At 36.4% G+C, this 18947-nt stretch overlaps 1 protein-coding gene across 4 annotated transcripts; it reads left to right on the forward strand.

The window, feature by feature from the left end:
• The first annotated feature begins 1004 nt into the window (after positions 1-1004).
• On the forward strand, positions 1005-18396 carry LOC128155962 (uncharacterized). Of its 4 annotated transcripts, XM_052817889.1 has the most exons (20): positions 1005-1078; positions 1418-1972; positions 2077-2154; positions 2385-2939; positions 3063-3140; positions 3427-3981; positions 5381-5446; positions 6860-7132; positions 7225-7509; positions 7637-7690; positions 7806-7997; positions 8094-8291; positions 8444-8599; positions 8745-8978; positions 9141-10463; positions 13268-13738; positions 16914-17401; positions 17568-17670; positions 17782-17861; positions 18011-18396. In XM_052817889.1, the coding sequence occupies exons 1-20, from the start codon at positions 1018-1020 to the stop codon at positions 18065-18067; spliced, it is 5862 nt and encodes a 1953-aa protein (XP_052673849.1). In that variant the 5' UTR covers positions 1005-1017; the 3' UTR covers positions 18068-18396. The 4 variants fall into 4 exon arrangements, with proteins under 4 accessions (XP_052673849.1, XP_052673850.1, XP_052673852.1 ...); XM_052817890.1 differs by lacking the exon at positions 13268-13738 and having other exon boundaries at positions 9141-10574; XM_052817892.1 differs by lacking the exon at positions 13268-13738.
• Positions 18397-18947: the final 551 nt, after the last annotated feature.

Genomic DNA, 18947 nt, shown 5'->3' on the forward strand with positions numbered 1-18947 from the left:
TTTTTCAGCGCACTTTATCTTTCGCTGTTTATTTCGTGTTTCTGCGTTAATGGGATCATTCAGTTTAGGAAAACAACACCCCAGGTGACGTTTAAAGGTTAATGGGCAGGACTAATAACAAATATTAATTATACATTTAATATATATAGGTGGGGACCCCATTCCTCATCTTATATACGCAATGTATACGTCCGAACTTAACATATATATTGCACAGAAAAACAAACAATAGTAATACTAGTTTGGATGGTATTTTGTCGTGAAAACATCTTGAATATTGAAAAGGTAAGTCACAAAATAGCAAAGAACAAGTGCCATATAGAATAAATTCTTAAATATACCAAAGACAAGAAGAAAGGGAGGAACATTTTATCATTAAAATTTTAGCTTGCAAATTTCTTCAATAATTCAATATAGATGTAATTTTGTGTAAGTAAAAAAAAAGTTTTTTCAATTTCTTTTTAACTGACACAACAAATGTCTGAATTTATGTTTAAGTAAATTCTTGTGAATTTTTAAAATAGCCGTTGATAAAGACAGCAATAATATAGGGATGTAATACGGTGTCAAAACCATGAAATACTGGCCCACGTTGTCTTATTTAACATGATGTAATTATTGCCCATCTTAAGAAGTTTGATTAATCTCAATTCAAGCCGTGAAGTGGACTTTTTTCTTGCGGCTTGTTGACAAAATTGCTTAATTTTGTGAAATTTACGGTTGTCATTTCTAATTATCTCAATCGTGCGATTTTAATCGCACAAAAACTAACTTTTCGTTGTTAATAGCTGCTAAACAGCCAATTTAGATGACGCACGGCAAATCACAATTCAGCATGAAAACTTAATTGAGTATCAAGCGAAAACTATCGTGTTGTTGAAGTTTTAATGAAAAAAGTGCAAAAATTGTGTTATAAGTTGATAATTAACTGAGTTCATTTTTAATGGTTATTATTTATATACAGCTGATCTGACATGTACACGTGCACGGTTCTTATTTTACAGTGGTTCCTGAAGCATGCGCCTGCCGATCTTGCTGGCACTGTTGGGCCTGTTCGTCCACAATGCCTACCTACAGTGTAAGAACTTACAAAAATTTGGATATATAATATCTTTTTAAAAGACTTATGAAATTGTTTTCGTGTGTATGTATTTAACGAACACATAAAACAGTTTTAATGAAGACTTTCAAACATTGTCTTTTACTTATCGCAAACTTTTTTACTAAAAAAATGAATGGCAAAGCATGTACTCTCTGATTTGAATATTTACATGATGATATACTAGGTATTAATGTTTAAAAACGAACATAATCCAAGAATATAAAGCAACCTGATCATTAAAATTTTGTCTAAACAGTAAAGTCGTATCATAATTTAATCAATTTGATCAAATGACTAATTTACTTGATATTCCAGCACTAAATTGCTATGTCCCCGCTGACATAATGATCCTGCTGGACGGTTCCGACTCCATTCAAGAACGTGACTGGTACAAGATGAAGGAGTTTGTTCAACTTCTCATTGACAATTTCGACATAGCCCGAGACGCCATCCATCTTGGAATGGTGGTCTACAGTTCCCGGATTGGGGATCATATTGGCCTCAACTCATTCAAAGACAAAAACATGCTAAAGCTGTTAGCAGGTGCTCTTAATCACCCGAAAGACAGCACAAACACAGCTAAAGGAATTGAATATGTAAGAGAGAAGTTCCGAATGGATGGTCGACCAGGTGTTCCGAAAATCGCAATCGTGATCACGGACGGAAGTTCGGACAATCCAAGGAACACAAAACTACAGGCTAATGCGGCTAAAAACGAGGGCATTAAAGTCTTAGCTGTAGGAGTCGGCGGTCATATGTTTAAGGACGAACTTCGGAGCATCGCCTCCAAACCCAGCAAAGTTTTCACCTCCCCAACCTTCGGAACTCTAATCACGCTGGTTTCTGAGATACGAAACATGGTCTGTCAAGGTTTGTTTCAATGTTATGGGTTTTTTTATGGTCAAACTTCTTATCTTTGTTATAAAATGGAAATTCAGTTAATTTTACAACCGTTTTTTCTGTTTATCCTTCAGTCATTACAACTACAACCACTACCACAACCACTCCTAAGATTCCAACACAGCCGCCTATCTATGTGCCACCACCAAAGGGTAAATTATCACCTTAAAATAACCACTAACATCATGGTATCATTTTACCATTTAGAAGCACGACATGAGTTTTATAAGAATAAAGCACAAACAACACTAACAAAGCTTTTATTGAAAGAGTATATCCAATTATTAATTGCTTAATTAGTACACTGCAAATCAAACGACATAATTTTTCATTTCAGATAATACAATATTCTTAAAAAACAATTTTTTATGAATATATTTAGATATGATCTGCAATGTTCCTGGCGATATCGTTTTCCTCATGGATGGTAGCGACAGTATCAGTGACGTTGACTTCATGCGCCAGAAAGCCTTCGTCGCCAACATGGTGGACAACTTTGAAATCAGTCCAGAGGCAATACATGTAGGCATGGTAGTGTTCTCCACCATGATTGGAGATGTTATAGGCCTACAACCAGCAAAGGGCAAACCGCTACTCAAAATTCTGGCCAAGAGTCTGAAACAACCAAAAATAGGAACTAACACTGCGAAAGGTATACAGAGGGTCAGAAAAATGATGGCGGAGGAAGGTCGACAGTTCGCGCCAAAATTGGCGGTGGTCATTACTGATGGTCGGTCAACTAGGCCGCAAGAGACCATTCGAGAAGCAAGTCTTGCCAAGGCCGAAGGAATTACAATGATAGCTATTGGAGTAGGAACCGAAATCTTCCAAGACGAACTTCGACAGTTGGCGTCTTCACCCACGCAAGCTTTCGAGGTCCGGGATTTCAGTAAGCTAGGAGAAATTATCAACACCATGAGGGATCTCATCTGTCAAGGTACTTGTCTTGTGGAGAGTTTGAAAGAAAGTTCTTTGCTGTTTGATAGTAACTAAGTTTTTACGGTTATTTTTTGTTTGACGTACTGTGTTACATTGGTTGATTATTCGGTTGTTATCATAGAGATAAAGACCACTACTTCAACAACCACCACTACAGAGATGCCTACCCCACCACCCTCCAGGGTGCCACCACCAGACGGTAAAACAGATAACAAATCTAATATATTGTAAACCCCTACTGTTAGTTATATAATTTTCTTCAAATATGATAAAGTGGTTATTACATGTTAAAAACGTTTCTTTTATAAATATCTTTTCGAAAGGCTATTCGAGCAAATTTATTTGTTTATCTTTATTTCACTTTGATGGTGAAAAGATGTAAATTAAGAAAATAAGCATTAGTTAAGAAGGAAACTTATCTTAAAGAAAACCAATACTTCCAACGTTTTTAAGTGTCATATTGCTTTGACATAATGAATCTGTAGGTCTGATCTGTAACGTCCCCGCCGACATTGGTATCTTACTGGACGGCTCTGACAGCATCAATGACCGCGGGTTCATCAAAGAGAAGAACTTTGCTGCCAACCTGATAAACAACCTTGACATCGGTCCGGACACAATCCACGCTAGTGTCATTGTTTACAGTACACTGATTGGTCAAACCATTCCCTTCACCCCGTTCAAACCAAAGACCTTGCTAACAATCCTTACAAGAAACTTGAAGCAACCAAAGGTTGGTACCAATACTGCTAAGGGAATAAACAAAATGAGGGAGTACTTCCGAACACAAGGTCGATCTAACGCACCCAAGGTCATGGTTATCGTTACTGACGGCCGGTCCACCAGACCGAGGGAGACAATAGCGGAAGCGGAACTAGCAAAACGAGAGGGAATTGTGGTTATTGCTGTCGGTGTTGGAACAGAGATCTTCAGAGACGAACTGAGACAGATTGCCACCAATGAGAGGAAGCTGTTTGAGGTATCCGACTTTGCTGCTTTGCAAAGGATCATCATCGCAATTAGAGATTTGATTTGCCAAGGTAAGTTTATCAACTGCACGAATGTACAGTTTAAAAAGTTAATACTATAACATTTTTGATAAGATAGCTTGTTTTTAACGATTTTATTCAAGAGCGTTAGGACCATTTTTTAAAAATAATTGTTAGAACTGTCCAAAAAATTCAATTTTCTGAAAGTAAATTTGGAAAAAAAGTTCGTCTTGGAAAAAAAATGTCGCTTAGTGCCTCGGCAAGGTTCTGTGATATATTAACGGTTTTGACTTAATTAAAAGTCAGTCAAGTGTAAGCGTAAAAGTATAGATAGAGGTTGTCCATCATAAACTTAGATAAGTTGAACAGGTAATTTCGGTCATCTGTGTCTATCATAATAAATGTCATTTCTCTAATTATGACCTTGTGTAAATTAGTGCATACAACATAGTCATAGGGTTTAGGAGGGTTGAGTTCGTCATCAATCTTGCTTGTTTCCGCTGCGCATTAGTTGCATTTCTTCATCACCAGATTTCTTCGAGCACTTCCGTGTAACTGATACTTATTCATTAAATAAAACGCATAAATGATGATGACGATGACTTTTTTCTTCACCTCCCTATGATGTTGCATAAGCAATGCTTAATTTAGATTATCAAAGTGAAAATTTAAGGGTTAGCCCCCGGGAATAACACCATTAGCTTGTATGACTGATACATTTGCGGGTAAGTAAAGAAAATGCCCGTATGACTATGCGAAGGAAGTAGCAACAGTGGGCAAGAATCCAGCTACGCCCAGTGGAGAGGGATGACAACGTCACAATTAAACATGGTGGATATTTTTCATTGTCACTTAGGCGCCAAAGGTCAGATCGGTCAGCGGTTAAGCAGGGCTGGCCCAGCATTTGTCGAGATTGATGCTCCGGTGTTCATAGGTCTTTTGTTGTTATCACGTGCAAAATGTCCACAGGCGCCGCGATTGTTAGAAATCAAAATAATAATATTATACACATACTTACATGTATATTTTATCCCAAAAACCAATTTATGAAATTTTCTTAATTTCATTTGTGGGCGTTATACTAGAAATTCAGTGTAATCTAAATAATAATTTTATTTGAAAGGAAGAAATCTAATAAATAAAAAAAATTAAAAAATGATCACAGTTTAATGATTCTCTAAAAAACATCTATCATACTTATCCCTTTTCGGAATCAAAGAATTACTCCATATTTGAATATCCTCAATTATTTAAAAAAAAAATTTTATTTCGTTTCTTTTTAATAGTGACAGATCTCTTTCCATTATTTTTTTATAAGTCGAAACTGTTTAATATTTTGTAATTGACTAATTTCAATCTTCTGTGAACTTATTCCTGCCTACAGACATATTTTATTTTCAGACTAGATTCGAACATCGCATTGGTTTTTTGTTTTTTTTCTATTTTGCAGTTATCACCACCACACCAGCTATACAGACGACAACCCCGCTACCGGCCACCACAACACTGTCACCAAGTAAGTTTCATTATCACAACACTTGTTCTGATTTTATCTTCATTAAAGGTATAAACTTATCAAAAGCTTATGCTTATTAAATTATCGACAAAAATTGTAATTTTTGTTTTTATTTCTTTTCTTCATTTTACTATGTTGATGTAATAGTTAATGATAAATGAACTATTTTTAAAATGTGTCACCATCTGGAAAATCAAAATTATTTGTACAACATTTCACATTTTTTTCGTTCATGGTTGTTTATTAAAAAAGAACACACAACATTTTTTGTGATAGACTGTTTAAGCAAGTAACAATAAATAAGAGATTACGAGTTAAATCTGTCAAAATAAGTTAAGCATTAACACCAAAGACAACCTCCGCTTCCTTACAAACAAAATGTCACGATCTCTTCTTAAGCTGACAGTGTTTGATCTTTATAAACAACAAAAAAGGGGAAAACAAACTCCATTGTGATGTTTCATTTATACATTCATCTTTCATAAGAATTAATTACTAGTCCCCGTGATGTGTTGCAGAGGTATTCTAAATCAACAAAATAAATGTACATGTAAACCATCTTCTTCACTTTATAAAGCTATTTAATGAGAACTGTTTCTTGTGGATGTTATACTTCGCAACAAACAGATAACAATTGTTTTGATATCGCCTACCAGATCAACAGAGATGCTATCGAATCATTTTTTTTTATCAAATTTGCATTAAATTTTTCTTCATCCAACTACATGTATAATGAAATGTCTTGCACTTTTTAAAAGTAACTTATGTTCTTGTTTTTTATATAAAATTATTCAAATCAAAGAAATCGTCCCATTATCACTGCAGTATGTTGTACAAAATGCAATTTACACACCGTTACAAATGTTACCTTGACAGACTGGCGTTTTACATTATCAGAAGAGATTTGAATGGGGGAGGCCAATTTTTAATGGCCACTGAACAATGTAGGTTCTTGAATCGAACAATGTCAAATTCAGAATTACACGTGTCAAAGAAATATAGAACAGGCTTGATGGAGAATCCTGACCAATTTTAGGAATATTCCTTGTATGTTGTCTCGTGAGGAAATAAATGTCACGGAATATCCGCCATAAGATCACACAGGAATCATCGTGTGCGCTAATTATAGAACTTTTGAAGAAAAGAAATTCTAAAATAGTGCTTATAATCTTGTACTTGACAGCAAAAACAATTTTTCAAAATCGAAAATAAAAATCATTCACGAAAAATGTATTTAAGAAAATTGACAAATAGTACATGTATTTTTAAAATACTTGTTTTTGGCATTATTTGTTAATTAAAAGATGAAAGTAAAATACAAACGCAGTAACACCACCCGTTCAAATACTAGTATTCCAGGGTAGATGAATAAATCATAAAATTCAAACCTTGCTTTTTCATATGATATTTCAGTTCCAAATTGCGACGTGCCGGCCGAGATCATGTTTATGCTGCAAGGTTCCCAGGCTACGGATGACCAGAGCTGGGCCGACAGTAAGCGTTTCCTTAGTACTGTGGTCAACAACATGTACGCCAGTCCCAGCGCTCACCACTACGGGGCCTTCGTCTACGGTAGCGCCATCGGGGACCACGTGGGTCTACAGCCATTCAAAGACAAATTCGAATTGCAGAATTACTTCAACTCTATGATGAAACCGACATCATCTGGTTCAGATGTAGCGGCAGGTCGGTTGAACAAAGTTTAAAATACTTTAATATAATAACAGTGTGTATATACATGTGTCACGTTCTTAATAATTTTGTAATTCTAACAACAGCTTTGAAGATGATGCGAGAGGTGTTCCGAGAACAAGGGAGACCATCAGCTCCAAAAATCGGAGTCATGATCACCAATGAACCGACATCAACACGGCGTCTTACAATGGCGGAAACCGACCTGGCAAAAACGGAGGGCGTGAAGCTTTATACTATTGGCGTTGGAAACTTGGTGGATAGAGGCGAGCTGCTGAATACAGCCACAAGTGAAAAACACGTCATGCTTACTCCCAACGCTAGAAGCCTGGAATCTATTTTACCAAACCTTCGACATTTGATATGTGATGGTAAAACATCTTCCAATATACGCTAAATAAGCTTATTCAAATGTAATTCAAATATATTCATTTTAGTAGTATTTCTTATTGAGGATTTTTATGAATGCTTATATTTCCCTCTGTTTTACTTTCCTAGATATCATGACCCCGATCACAACAAGACCTCCACGTCCGTCGCATAACTTCACAAGTAAGTATTAAAATACAATGTAGGTGTTCATTTTCTGTTGACCTTTTGAACACGTGTAATCAAGTCTGTGGAAATCAATGTTTTTAACTTCCAATTTTTTGTACGTGTCTTGTAGGTCTGTGTGCGGGATGTCTCTATGACAGAGGAACAGGGTACAACTTCTTCCCCGGAGACTGCAGCAAGTTCGTGCAGTGCTGGGAAAATAATGGCTATGTACATGGCGTCGTGAAGCAATGTCCATTTGGAGAGTTCTGGAAACAGGAGGAATTAAAGTGTGTCCCATCTATACATGTTCACTGTACAATGGGTAAGTGACATAAACCACATACCAATACATTGTTATCGAGATAAAAAAATATGTTTGAAATATATCTCAAGATGAAACCAATTCCTTTATAATCAGACCCCTGCTTACGCGCTCCCAATGGATTCACGTACGGAATGGAGGAATCCCGCTGTCGTTCGTACTGGATCTGTGTTGACAGTCACAGTCTTGGGTCATGCTGCGCTCCTGGGACCCACTATGTCGAGGGCATGGGATGCATGCGGGGATTGGCATGCAACGATGCTTGTCCTCCGAATGGCGGGAAAATCTATACACGTGAGTATTAATACTATGTTAAAGAAATTTAACCAAATCATTTAGTTAGAACTAAGTAAAAAATGTTTAATTAATCATTTTACATTAGTTTGACTTTATGAACGAAGATGTCAAAATTTTTTGAAAAAGTTGCTTTTCATTCAATTTGAAAGCGTGCAAGAAACAGGCCCATTGGGATAGACGATTCTACATCGACGATGTCCCGCAACAGAAACTTGTCCGCCATTGTTCTCCTGGAACAATATTCAGCAAAGAATACTGTACCTGTATTCCTGATATGGAGGGACTAATTCCTGTACTTCCTGGAGGTATGAAGACGTTCTTTTCCCTGTATAAATCAAAACATGATTAACTATTTGTTATCATACAAGTCTTACAAAATGATGAATTTTTTTGCATTATTTTTACTTAAATGTACAATATATCCGTTGGTCTTTTCTCCTTTTGCAACAGATCAATGTAAAGCGTCCGCCTACCTTCCTTTTGACGTCGATTTGGAGGACAAGTCTGGATCCAACACTGCAGTGATGGTGAGGAACGTTACCATGACACCCTACGGAAGCGCCCATTTCACGGGCAACAGCGCGCTCACCCTGTACAAGTATGCAGATATGAGCCTCGGAAACAAACTTCTCATCAGCTTTAAGTTCAAGTTTGACCGTTGGCCGGACAGTTTGGACCACGCAGGTAAAACAATATATCTTTTTATGATCCGTTTGTTATATTCTATTCCGTTACTATAAGATGTAATTGGTCTATCGTCGTATACTAATATTTTATATTCGATTACTTATAAGTTTAATTGTTTCATCATCATAAAGTCCATGAGCTTTTAATTATATATTTTAGGTAGAGTTGTACATTATGAGAAGGGCGAGACACATTGGAGATTTGACATACAAAGCAAGACATGGACTCGTAACATTACAATCGGCGGAGGATGGAATGCAGGCAGACTAACAAGAATGTTCCGGAAGCTGATGGGTTCAACAAATGCACAGCAAATGAATCTGCACATGATTGAGATCGCCAACTCTCCTGATTTCAAGGCTTTACTCTACCATCTAGGATTTATGCCAGATGCAACAAATGCTCTTCAAATCCTGCGCATTATATTCTCTGGACAGGGATCTAATTTGATCAATCAGATATTGCAGAAAATTGGAAACGTTCATGGGTCTGAAGAAGTTAGAAAACTTTTATACAATCTTCTTCGAATTGAGGGCATGAATAAATGGATTAAAGACCATACAGGAGGAAACCATAAGCATGCATTTGTCAACTGGCAGAGATTCCTAAATTCACTCAACCTGAACGAAAAAGACTGGAACAAAGGCGGGATCCCTGGATTAAATGTTGATCACAACATGGGAAAACTTATAGCTGATCTTTGGAGGATATTTGTCAATGAACATGGAATGAATACGAGAGATTGGAAAGACATTTTGAAGATTACCTTTAATGGTGATAAGAATAGACACTTCGGAATAGAATTTTTAGGTGAAATTGAAGGAGTACTTGGACGTAATAAAACCATTAAAGATCTGTGGTTTGACTTTTTGAAAGGAAGAAACGTGAGTGTTTCCATCTTTGGAAATTACACACACGGTGGTGAGGCTCATAAGAAACATCCACACTTTCTCCGCTACATAGAAGATCTGGTAAAAAGTGGCAAAGGTGGCGAATGGCTGAACTACGTACTGGGAGGAGGAAAAATACATACAGACCACGGAGGATTCACGCACGAAGGTGTTAACAACATTGCAGACATCTGGAGAGAGTACGTAACAGACGCCAGACTAGACCAGCAGTCCTCCTTACATCCACATCTTACTTGGACTCTCACTGGCGGAGGAACGGGTGGACAGAGAACTGAAATTTTCATCGATGAATTAAGGAACGTACTAGCAAACGATACAGTTCGAAACCACTTCCTAGACTTTTTAAAGAAATATGACATCAACCTTGTCGGAACTGGTAATGGGTGGAAACTCGTCCGTGGAGGCAACCAGAATGATGTTGGTGCATGGTTATACTGGCTTTTTACTCAGACTGGCAACAACCACGGTGGATCCGGAACAAGTACATCCATCACTTGGCCTTGGTTCCCAGGGGGAGAAGGACTAGACGGTTGGGATATCGGTCTAGGGTTTGAGTGGATATTTGGTCCAGGTGGGTGGAACAATGGTGGACGTGTAGGAATAACAACTAACGGCTTTACAACCTTAGCAGACCTATGGCAACTATTTATGGCCGAGAATCCTTTAGATAGAAATGTGTGGGGTAATAAACTTGTCTGGACATTACGTAGTGGTAACAATGGCTACAAAGATTACTTCCTATTACTTAGAGAATTACGACATGTTTTATCTAACGAAGGCATGATTAGGAGGTGGCAAGAGTTCTTACAAAAACATAACTACAATATAGTACTAAATAATAACGGTTGGGATATAGTTAAGGGCGGGTCGCGCAATGACCTCGCAGCGTTTATAACCTGGCTTTTCGTAGTGGTCGATGAAATGGAAAGCTCAACTACTGGCGCCGACTTTGACTGGATATTTGGAAAAGACTGGAGAACAGGAATAACAAGCACTGGGGTACAGACTCTAGCTGAACTTTGGACAAGATTTATACAGGAATCGAACGTTGACGTCAATGTATGGGGACGAGTGCTTTTCTGGACTCTTCGATCCAACACCGGTAAACCAGGACTACAGGACTACATTTCATTGTTTCGAGAAATGCGCCACGTTCTTGCTGATGACTACATGCGACAGCTTTGGATAGAGTTCCTACAAAGGCACAACCATAACATTATTCTCACAAATAACGGGTGGGATGTAGTCAAGGGTGGGTCGCAAAACAACATCGGCGAATTCATCTTCTGGCTCTTTGCTACGGTTGATGAAATTGAATCTTCCGGACCTGATGCCGATTTCAGCTGGCTAATTAGTGGCAAAGGCTTGAACAATCTCAGGATCAGTATAACGCAGAACGGTCTTCAAAGTTTAATGAACCTTTGGGACCTTTTCATGGTAGAAACCAACTTGGACAAAAACACTTGGGGACAATATATGTTCTGGACATTACGTTCTCCGTCAGATACCATGCAGAATCAGCATTACGTTCTCCTTTTGAAAGAAATGATGCATTTATTATCTGACACTAATATCAGAAACTTATGGCTTCAGTTCCTTGCAAAACACAATTATAATATCGTCTTAGTCTCGGAGGGATGGGATGTTGTGAAAGGTGGTTCGACCAATGACGCTTCGGCATTTATATTTTGGTTATTCAACATAGTGGAGAGTATTGAAAATCGATCAATCACCGATATTGATTGGATCTTTACTCCCGGGAAACAGAGCTGGGAGCGATATATTAGAAGAGGATTTACTACAACGGGTTTACATCAGTTGGTAATACTCTGGGAGCAATTTTTAGCGCACGTTAATCTAGACGTTTCTGCATGGAGCAATGTGCTGTACTGGACACATCGAAAGACACACACCGGAGAAGTTACTCATCAAGACTATTATCTTCTTTTCCAAGAAATGAGACATTTGTTGGATAACGATGTGATCAGGAATCAATTCATCGATTTCATGGCAAACAGCGGATATAACTTTGTGCTGACCACTGTGGGATGGGAAATAGAGCTAGGTGGAACACGAAACGACATCGCTGGATTCATCTACTGGCTCGTAACAACAGTCGACACCATCATGTCCTTAACACCAGAAACAGTAATTGATTGGCTGTTCATTACGGATGTTTCGTCATATACCGGTACGTCATCAGAAAACAAGTTTACATTGAATGGTATACGGTCACTTTCAAAGCTTTGGGATATATTCCTTGCGCGCAATCAAGAAATTCCAAAGAAATGGGGTAAAAAGTTATTATGGACTTTAAGAAACGTCAAGGGCGCAAACAAAGTAAACTATGTTTTACTTCTGCAAGAAATGCGTAATATTCTTATCATTGGTGAGGTTAAGAATAAATGGAAAAATTTACTGAAAGCGCATAAGTGCAAAATAGCGTCTACAAGCAATGGATGGGACTGCTTTTGTGGTAGAAATGTTTCAAAGGACGACACAGACTCGTTTCTATATTGGCTTTTCAAATCATTTGGTGTAAAAGAGTGGCATCACTCAACGCGTTTGAAGCTAAATAGTCGTATTCCTTTTGCGCCTAGTGGGATCAAGGCAATAGCGCGTTTCTGGCGCTTTTTTATTTCGAAAAATAACGTGCGCAAAAGGGGATGGAAAAAATATATATGTTGGAGTAAAAGCAAAAATAAGAACTATATATCTCTTATCAAAGAGATGCGCAATATATTGGGATTATCCAGTGCGCGCCGATCATGGTTACGCTGCATGAAAAGTAAAAATCGTCATATCGTACTCACAAATGAAGGATGGGATGTATTAAGCCAGGGGTACGCCAATGACAATAAATTGTGGGTCTATTGGCTCTTTACTGCATATGATGAGCTGATGTCCACATCCAATCGAGCTCAGTATGACTGGTGGTTCGCGGGTAAAGGGAACTATTCAGACTGGAGGGTCGGTAAGACAGAGTTCATATTTACGCCCGCTTAATGAGAGGTGTGCATTGACTGCTGGAGCCATCCCCCCGAAGCTTTACGCCTTGCTCTAGCTGAGTATTAACATGCGCTGCACAGTAGTACAGTAGAGGATAAAAACGCCGCTTTACGTGGAATAATGCAATCCGCTTGCGCTTTAGAAATGTAGAAGTGATCTAACGACTAACGCCAAATATTGTTTCTACAATACGCATGCTGTTACAATAGTAGTAGTACACGATTATCATTAATATCCTTGATTGGTTTGCACAAAAAATATTTATTTATGCATGATACAGAATTGCAATTTTCGTTTCACTGGGCTTTTGATAATGCTTTCTTGTACTGCTTTTTATGTTCACGGTATATACTCATTTGCATATAGTACGCAAGCCCACTGGAGGTCCCTGGAATCGCCCTATTGGTTCGGTGGTGAGGAAGTTTTTCTGGGAGTATGATGAGGAGGGCTGGCACAAACGTCTGTTCACCGGTTACCCGTCAGGCTGGTTCGGTCTTAAATACGGTTTTAGTAAATTGGGGCAAAATTACATAATGAAATTATGGAAGGAGTTTATTGCTCGCTTCAAGCAACATATTTTGTCGTGGCAAAACAATCTTATTTGGTCTGACCGTCAGGACTTTTCAGAATCATTGTCCGAATATGTAGATTTTATCACTGAAATGCAAATTCTCCTTACCAACACATCCTGCAAAGATGATTGGCTAAAGTATTTGAAAGAGCGCAGAATCCGCCTGTCGGTATCGGAGAACGGATGGGACGTCAGTGATGACGACCATGACTTCGACAACAGTGAGTGGGTCAGCTGGTTGCTTCAGTTTCCCTTCGCTGACTCAGGTAAAATCGCAGCATCATAAGGGAGCGGAAGTAGTTATAGAATAAAGCATGCCGAATATTCTATGCATGAATGGGTCGTTTTCTCACTAAAAGAAACTTTAACGTCCTATATGTGTTTCATTTTCTTTCAGATGCATGGTATTTCAACTTTAAAATTTCTTTAAATGGTTTCGTTTATTTAACTTTTTTCCCTTTAAACCTCTTGAACTACACATGTAACAATTTTTTTTTTATAAAATCCTAAATAGTTACAAAGTGAGCATGCTTACAAATTTTAAGTATATTTCCGCCGGATCATTTTGATGCAAGTAATTTGTTGAACAGCTGTTCTTTTTGAGTCCATACTTTCAAATTTTATTTATTTAAAGTATATATAATTTTTGTGCGTTGATTTTGAGGATTTGTTAAAAACCGTTCATTCCAAATTTATCATGTCATTTTTAAGGTAATGAATTTAACAATAATTATTTAACTTTTTAAAGCCACGATCACATACGTTTTACATATCATTGCAAGAGAACAATTCTCGATAAGATGTAAAAACAATTTTCTTATGAAAATTGATTTCACTGAAGTGATAATATAAGCTTTAAAAAAATCTATTTTAAGGTGGACACGGCCTTTCATAAATTTATGTCAAACAAAACTTTTTTTTAATTATAACAGTTAAAACAACTTACAAACTTACTAAAAAGGCCATGATATTTATACCTTGGCACGTTTAATTTAGTGCAGTAATCTTCAGTTTATATGGTCCAAAAATTCAACAGCTAAATTTTAATACAATGAAGCATAATCACAATATTTATTATATTATGCAAAAAAATACATCATGATCAGTTATAAATTAAGAAAATATAATTTTAATCATTGAATTAACAAAGGCTTACTTTTTAGAAAACATAAAAATTATTATACTTATTTTTCACACGACCTTAAAAATTCACAAAATTTTCGGAAATTTCTGAAAAATTATAATGTTTACATCTATTTCTATTAAACATATTTTAAAGAGTTAAATATTTTCTTAACAAAAAAAAACAAAACTCCGCACAGTTTATTAAGACTGATCAGCTAGTTTTTGCTTTATAGTGTCTTGAAGATACCCTCATAGTTTTAGATATAGTTAAATAAGTTGTTTTTCGCAAACAACTTAACAAAGGAAATGTACCAAAAAGACATCATTTAACAGTCACTAAAATTCTATATTTAATCAAACTGCATCATACATATTAACATTTCGGTCCGAGCTGGCAAAACCGTAGAGACGAGTGTAGTATCACCTTCCCCTTTTACTTAAAGTAATTTTCTAACTTTTTGACATGCTTTTGCTCTCCTTTTGATATAAGCTTTATATTTTTCTGAAGCAACCGAACCATGCTTAAACATTATTTAAATCAAATAAATGTCACCTTAAATGATTACAATCGCAACTTATTTGGCCCTTCCGGCAGAGCTCAGAAAATCACTCAATATGTATAAGCATTCAATTAGCGGACTTTAAAGCTGTTTTGTCCGATTTTTTTTTGTAATTACAGTATCAAAATTTTTTCCATACAAATCATTTATCTTAAAAAGTTATGGACTTTCTCCTATTTACACCAGCAGAATCAGTCTCCTTTCAAAGTTAGAAATATTCAAAGTAAATAAAAATAATTTCTCTTTGGGAAAACGAAAAAACAAACCAAAATGCATCACGGGAATGTTTAGAAAAGGAAACCACTTGGTTTCGTCCCCCGAATAATTGGGGTTATTCAACCCGCATGCTATGCATCGATTGTAAAGAAAGCAAACTTTGGAAATATCAGCGAACAAAACGTACACGTTTATTTGTAATTTGTCTGATCATTTCGACCTTTATTTAAAGCGATGTAAAAGTCCTAATGCAACCACCCCGTCTCGTCGTCAGGGGTGAAATGTAACATGAGGCGAAATAACGCGGTACCTTTTAATGTCGTTTGTTTTGTTAGCAAATTTTGTACGTATTTTTCTTCATTGAAATTTGGCATAATTGACGGGTAAAACTACTGCAATGTCTATTATTATACATATATTAAGCATAGCCATCGTTTAAAAGCGTGCATAAAATTTGATATAAAATCGGACCAAGCAGCTTTAATATTTAGGAAAAAATAGAGTCGCTTCCCTTCAACTAGTTATCGACTGGACAGCCTTGTATTATTTTTCTGTGGTATATTTAAGTGTATATCATGGAATTTAACGAGGTCAAGCTCAAACATCAGCAAATAATAAAATAGTATGTATCTATATCAAGTTTTTTCATTATTAAATAGGGGTTGTCATGGACGCCTATGTTATACATTCGAGGTGTTTTTCCGAGCTCTGTCGGAGTTGCGATGGTAATGATCACTGATGTGCGCAAAATTATAACCGGAAATTTATCACGCTGTTTTAAAAAAGAACCGGACACGATAACAACTGGGGTTACCTCAAGAAAGCGAGGGGAAAAATATTTTTATTAAAAATTGTTTATGAACACAGAAACATGATTTCTTTAGTTTAATTATCTGATGCTTAAAATATTTTTATGAAGCATTCAAATAATGCATTAATAAACAACAAGTTTAAAGCCTCAGCCTTTAATTTTGTTATTCGCACGGAGAACATATTTTCCCACTTCCTGTATAAAATACAAAACTTTTGATACAGTATTTTAGAACATATATCGAATTTTTTAACGATGAAGTAATCTTCTAAATGGTCTTTTATATAATTATATCCATCATGCGAAAGTTATTGCTTGAGCCGGAATGGAGGGACATTAAATTTTCTTTTCTTTTTTCAAGAAATATCCTTAAAATGAATTGAAAGTACTCGGAAATGTAACAGCATATGTTTTAAAACTCTCTATTTAACAACAAAAATATCTCTAAACTAACTGTTCTGCCTGGTCAATTCAAATTTACATGTAATATTTTTAAAAAAACAATTTAGGTTACTAATAAATACACTATATATTAATGTAGAACATATACTAGTAAATAGATCACATAAATAAACGCTAAACAGCTGTAAAATTCAGTAGTTTGCATGGTTTATGTTACCATATTTTCGAATTAGATATGTTGTAAATCTGTATTCGGAATCATACACTATACATGTATGTAGGCTTGTTGTATAACTTTGGCTTTGCTTTCTTACCTCCTTGAAACAGGTTCTTCTTGGATAGGGGGATCGTCTTCGTCGGGGGGCTTCAGCGGTCAGAGAGTGAACTCGGCGTTTGGGGAGGGCTGGTCTAACATGCTCTTCGGCGGCCCGTCTGATTCTCATTCTGGCGAGAGTTCGTCCGGTGGTTCGTCCACCGAGTCATTAGACTCAATTTTGAAAAGTCTCTCTAATGGTTTCGCAGGTGGTTCTGGAACCAGTTCTATACAGGATAGCCAGGAGTATTATTCAGGAGGATTTGGAATGGGTGACATGTTTGGATTACTTGCTGCCGAAGAATTCCTGAGGAAAAAACGATCTACAGATAATGTTGTTCGACATAAGCGTCAGGCGCATGCGCCTTTCCACTACCAATCATTGGTTGGTAATTGTCATGGCAACAATCCGTCAATAGATATTGCAGCCAATGAAAGGAATGTGAAAATGATTTTAGTGACGGATGGAAGCAACCAACCTGGTGAACTTATTCTTCCAATTGTGAGTGGTTTTAAACATTTTATAATCTTTAATTTTTAAAGTTCTTTTTAAAATAGCTATTGAACTTTAGAACAAAAAGAATTTATCTGAATAGAAGTTTTCATGCATGAGAGGAGAATTGTTGTTCGTTTAAAAAGTTTGTGCCGTTTTATTTTCCCAATGATAGGTTCAAGGCTGGAATGAAGTTACATTAGTATACAACGGCAGAGATATGCATGGAATGGTGAATAATTGGCAAGGGGAAAAGAAAACATCAATACCAATGAGAGGTAACTTATAATAAAGACTCAGTTATAACGCCAATATGATCTTCAACTACAATATAATAATATCTCAAAATTTGTGACTGACCGTTTGTTATTTTCCTTTTGATCTCGTAGGTAATATTCAGTCACGTCCAGAGGGGATTTCTCTTGGATATTGTCCAAAATACGATGGTCTCCAAGGAAAAATCGACGATGTAAGTGTATGAAATTTTGCTGCAAAAGTTACTAATCATTCATTACAGTCTTTAAATTTCGAAAAAAAGGTTGTTTGAAATGGTATCTATATGGATGTATACATTTGGATTTGGTGTTTATGTACTATATAACATGCCTTTTGTTACAGTTCGCCTTCTATGAGTGCATACCACTGGCCATACAAAACAAGATAGGACGTTCCTAGCATACTAGAGACAACGTTCCTTCGCTTTCCTCTCCCTCCCTTTGTCAAGAAGAGGAGCTTGTAAACTCAAATGTTCATTTTTCATCTCCCTTGGATGCACAGATTCGTTTACGTTGAGTGGCGCATTCTACCCGTATGATGTGACTGTACCATACTCTGAGCTTTTTGTTATTCTCTGCTGGCTCTCTACAACAACTATGACAAAATGTTTGTCTCATTAAAAGATATCTACTTATACCGAACAACGATCATTTTCTTTGAAGCATGGTACTCTAGACACCGGCTGTTTGGATTGATTTCGTAAAATAAATCATATATACAATTTTAAATACTTTATTTGTGCTTAAAATTTATTCATATGACAGATAACTTGTTTAAAGACGTGCAAAAGTTGTATCATGATATATAATTCGACAGTAATATATTCAGTGAACAAATAGTCTTATTTACCTAGAAAGAAATTTAGTTCATATTATTGAGAGACAAAGAGATTTATTTCACTTGATTTATTTGGAAGTATTTAGAAAGTATAATTGACAGTGACTGTCGGATATGAATTTTTGGTTGAAAGAGCAATTTTTCACCGGGAAAGCATATGAATATACATGTATATCAGTTTCGAAAAGATTTAATGCAATAATTGCTGGCACATTATGCCGTACTATATCAACTAACCAATTCCTGCAACCATATATTTTCTTTCTTTTCGGAAGCAATACCAAATTAAAACATGGGATATGGGTTAAATATATACAAAATTTGTGTGTAATTTATTTCTTGGCTATTTTTACGTGCATTGATACATTCACAACAAAAGTTTGTAGATTTAGGATGTCCTATACACAGAATTTAAGGCTGTCCATTTGTGTAATCAGTATAA

This window comes from Crassostrea angulata, chromosome 7 (assembly GCF_025612915.1).
Source record: "Crassostrea angulata isolate pt1a10 chromosome 7, ASM2561291v2, whole genome shotgun sequence".
NCBI lineage: Eukaryota > Metazoa > Mollusca > Bivalvia > Ostreida > Ostreidae > Magallana > Magallana angulata.

Bases quoted from the DNA above. Each gene is read 5' to 3' on its own strand.
- LOC128155962 (XM_052817889.1), top strand. From the start codon at position 1,018: ATGCGCCTGCCGATCTTGCTGGCACTGTTGGGCCTGTTCGTCCACAAT. The intron at 7,691-7,805 runs GTAAGTATTAAA...CGTGTCTTGTAG, and splicing joins TCCGTCGCATAACTTCACAA to GTCTGTGTGCGGGATGTCTC. The intron at 10,464-13,267 runs GTGGGTGGAACA...ATTTGCATATAG, and splicing joins TGAGTGGATATTTGGTCCAG to TACGCAAGCCCACTGGAGGT.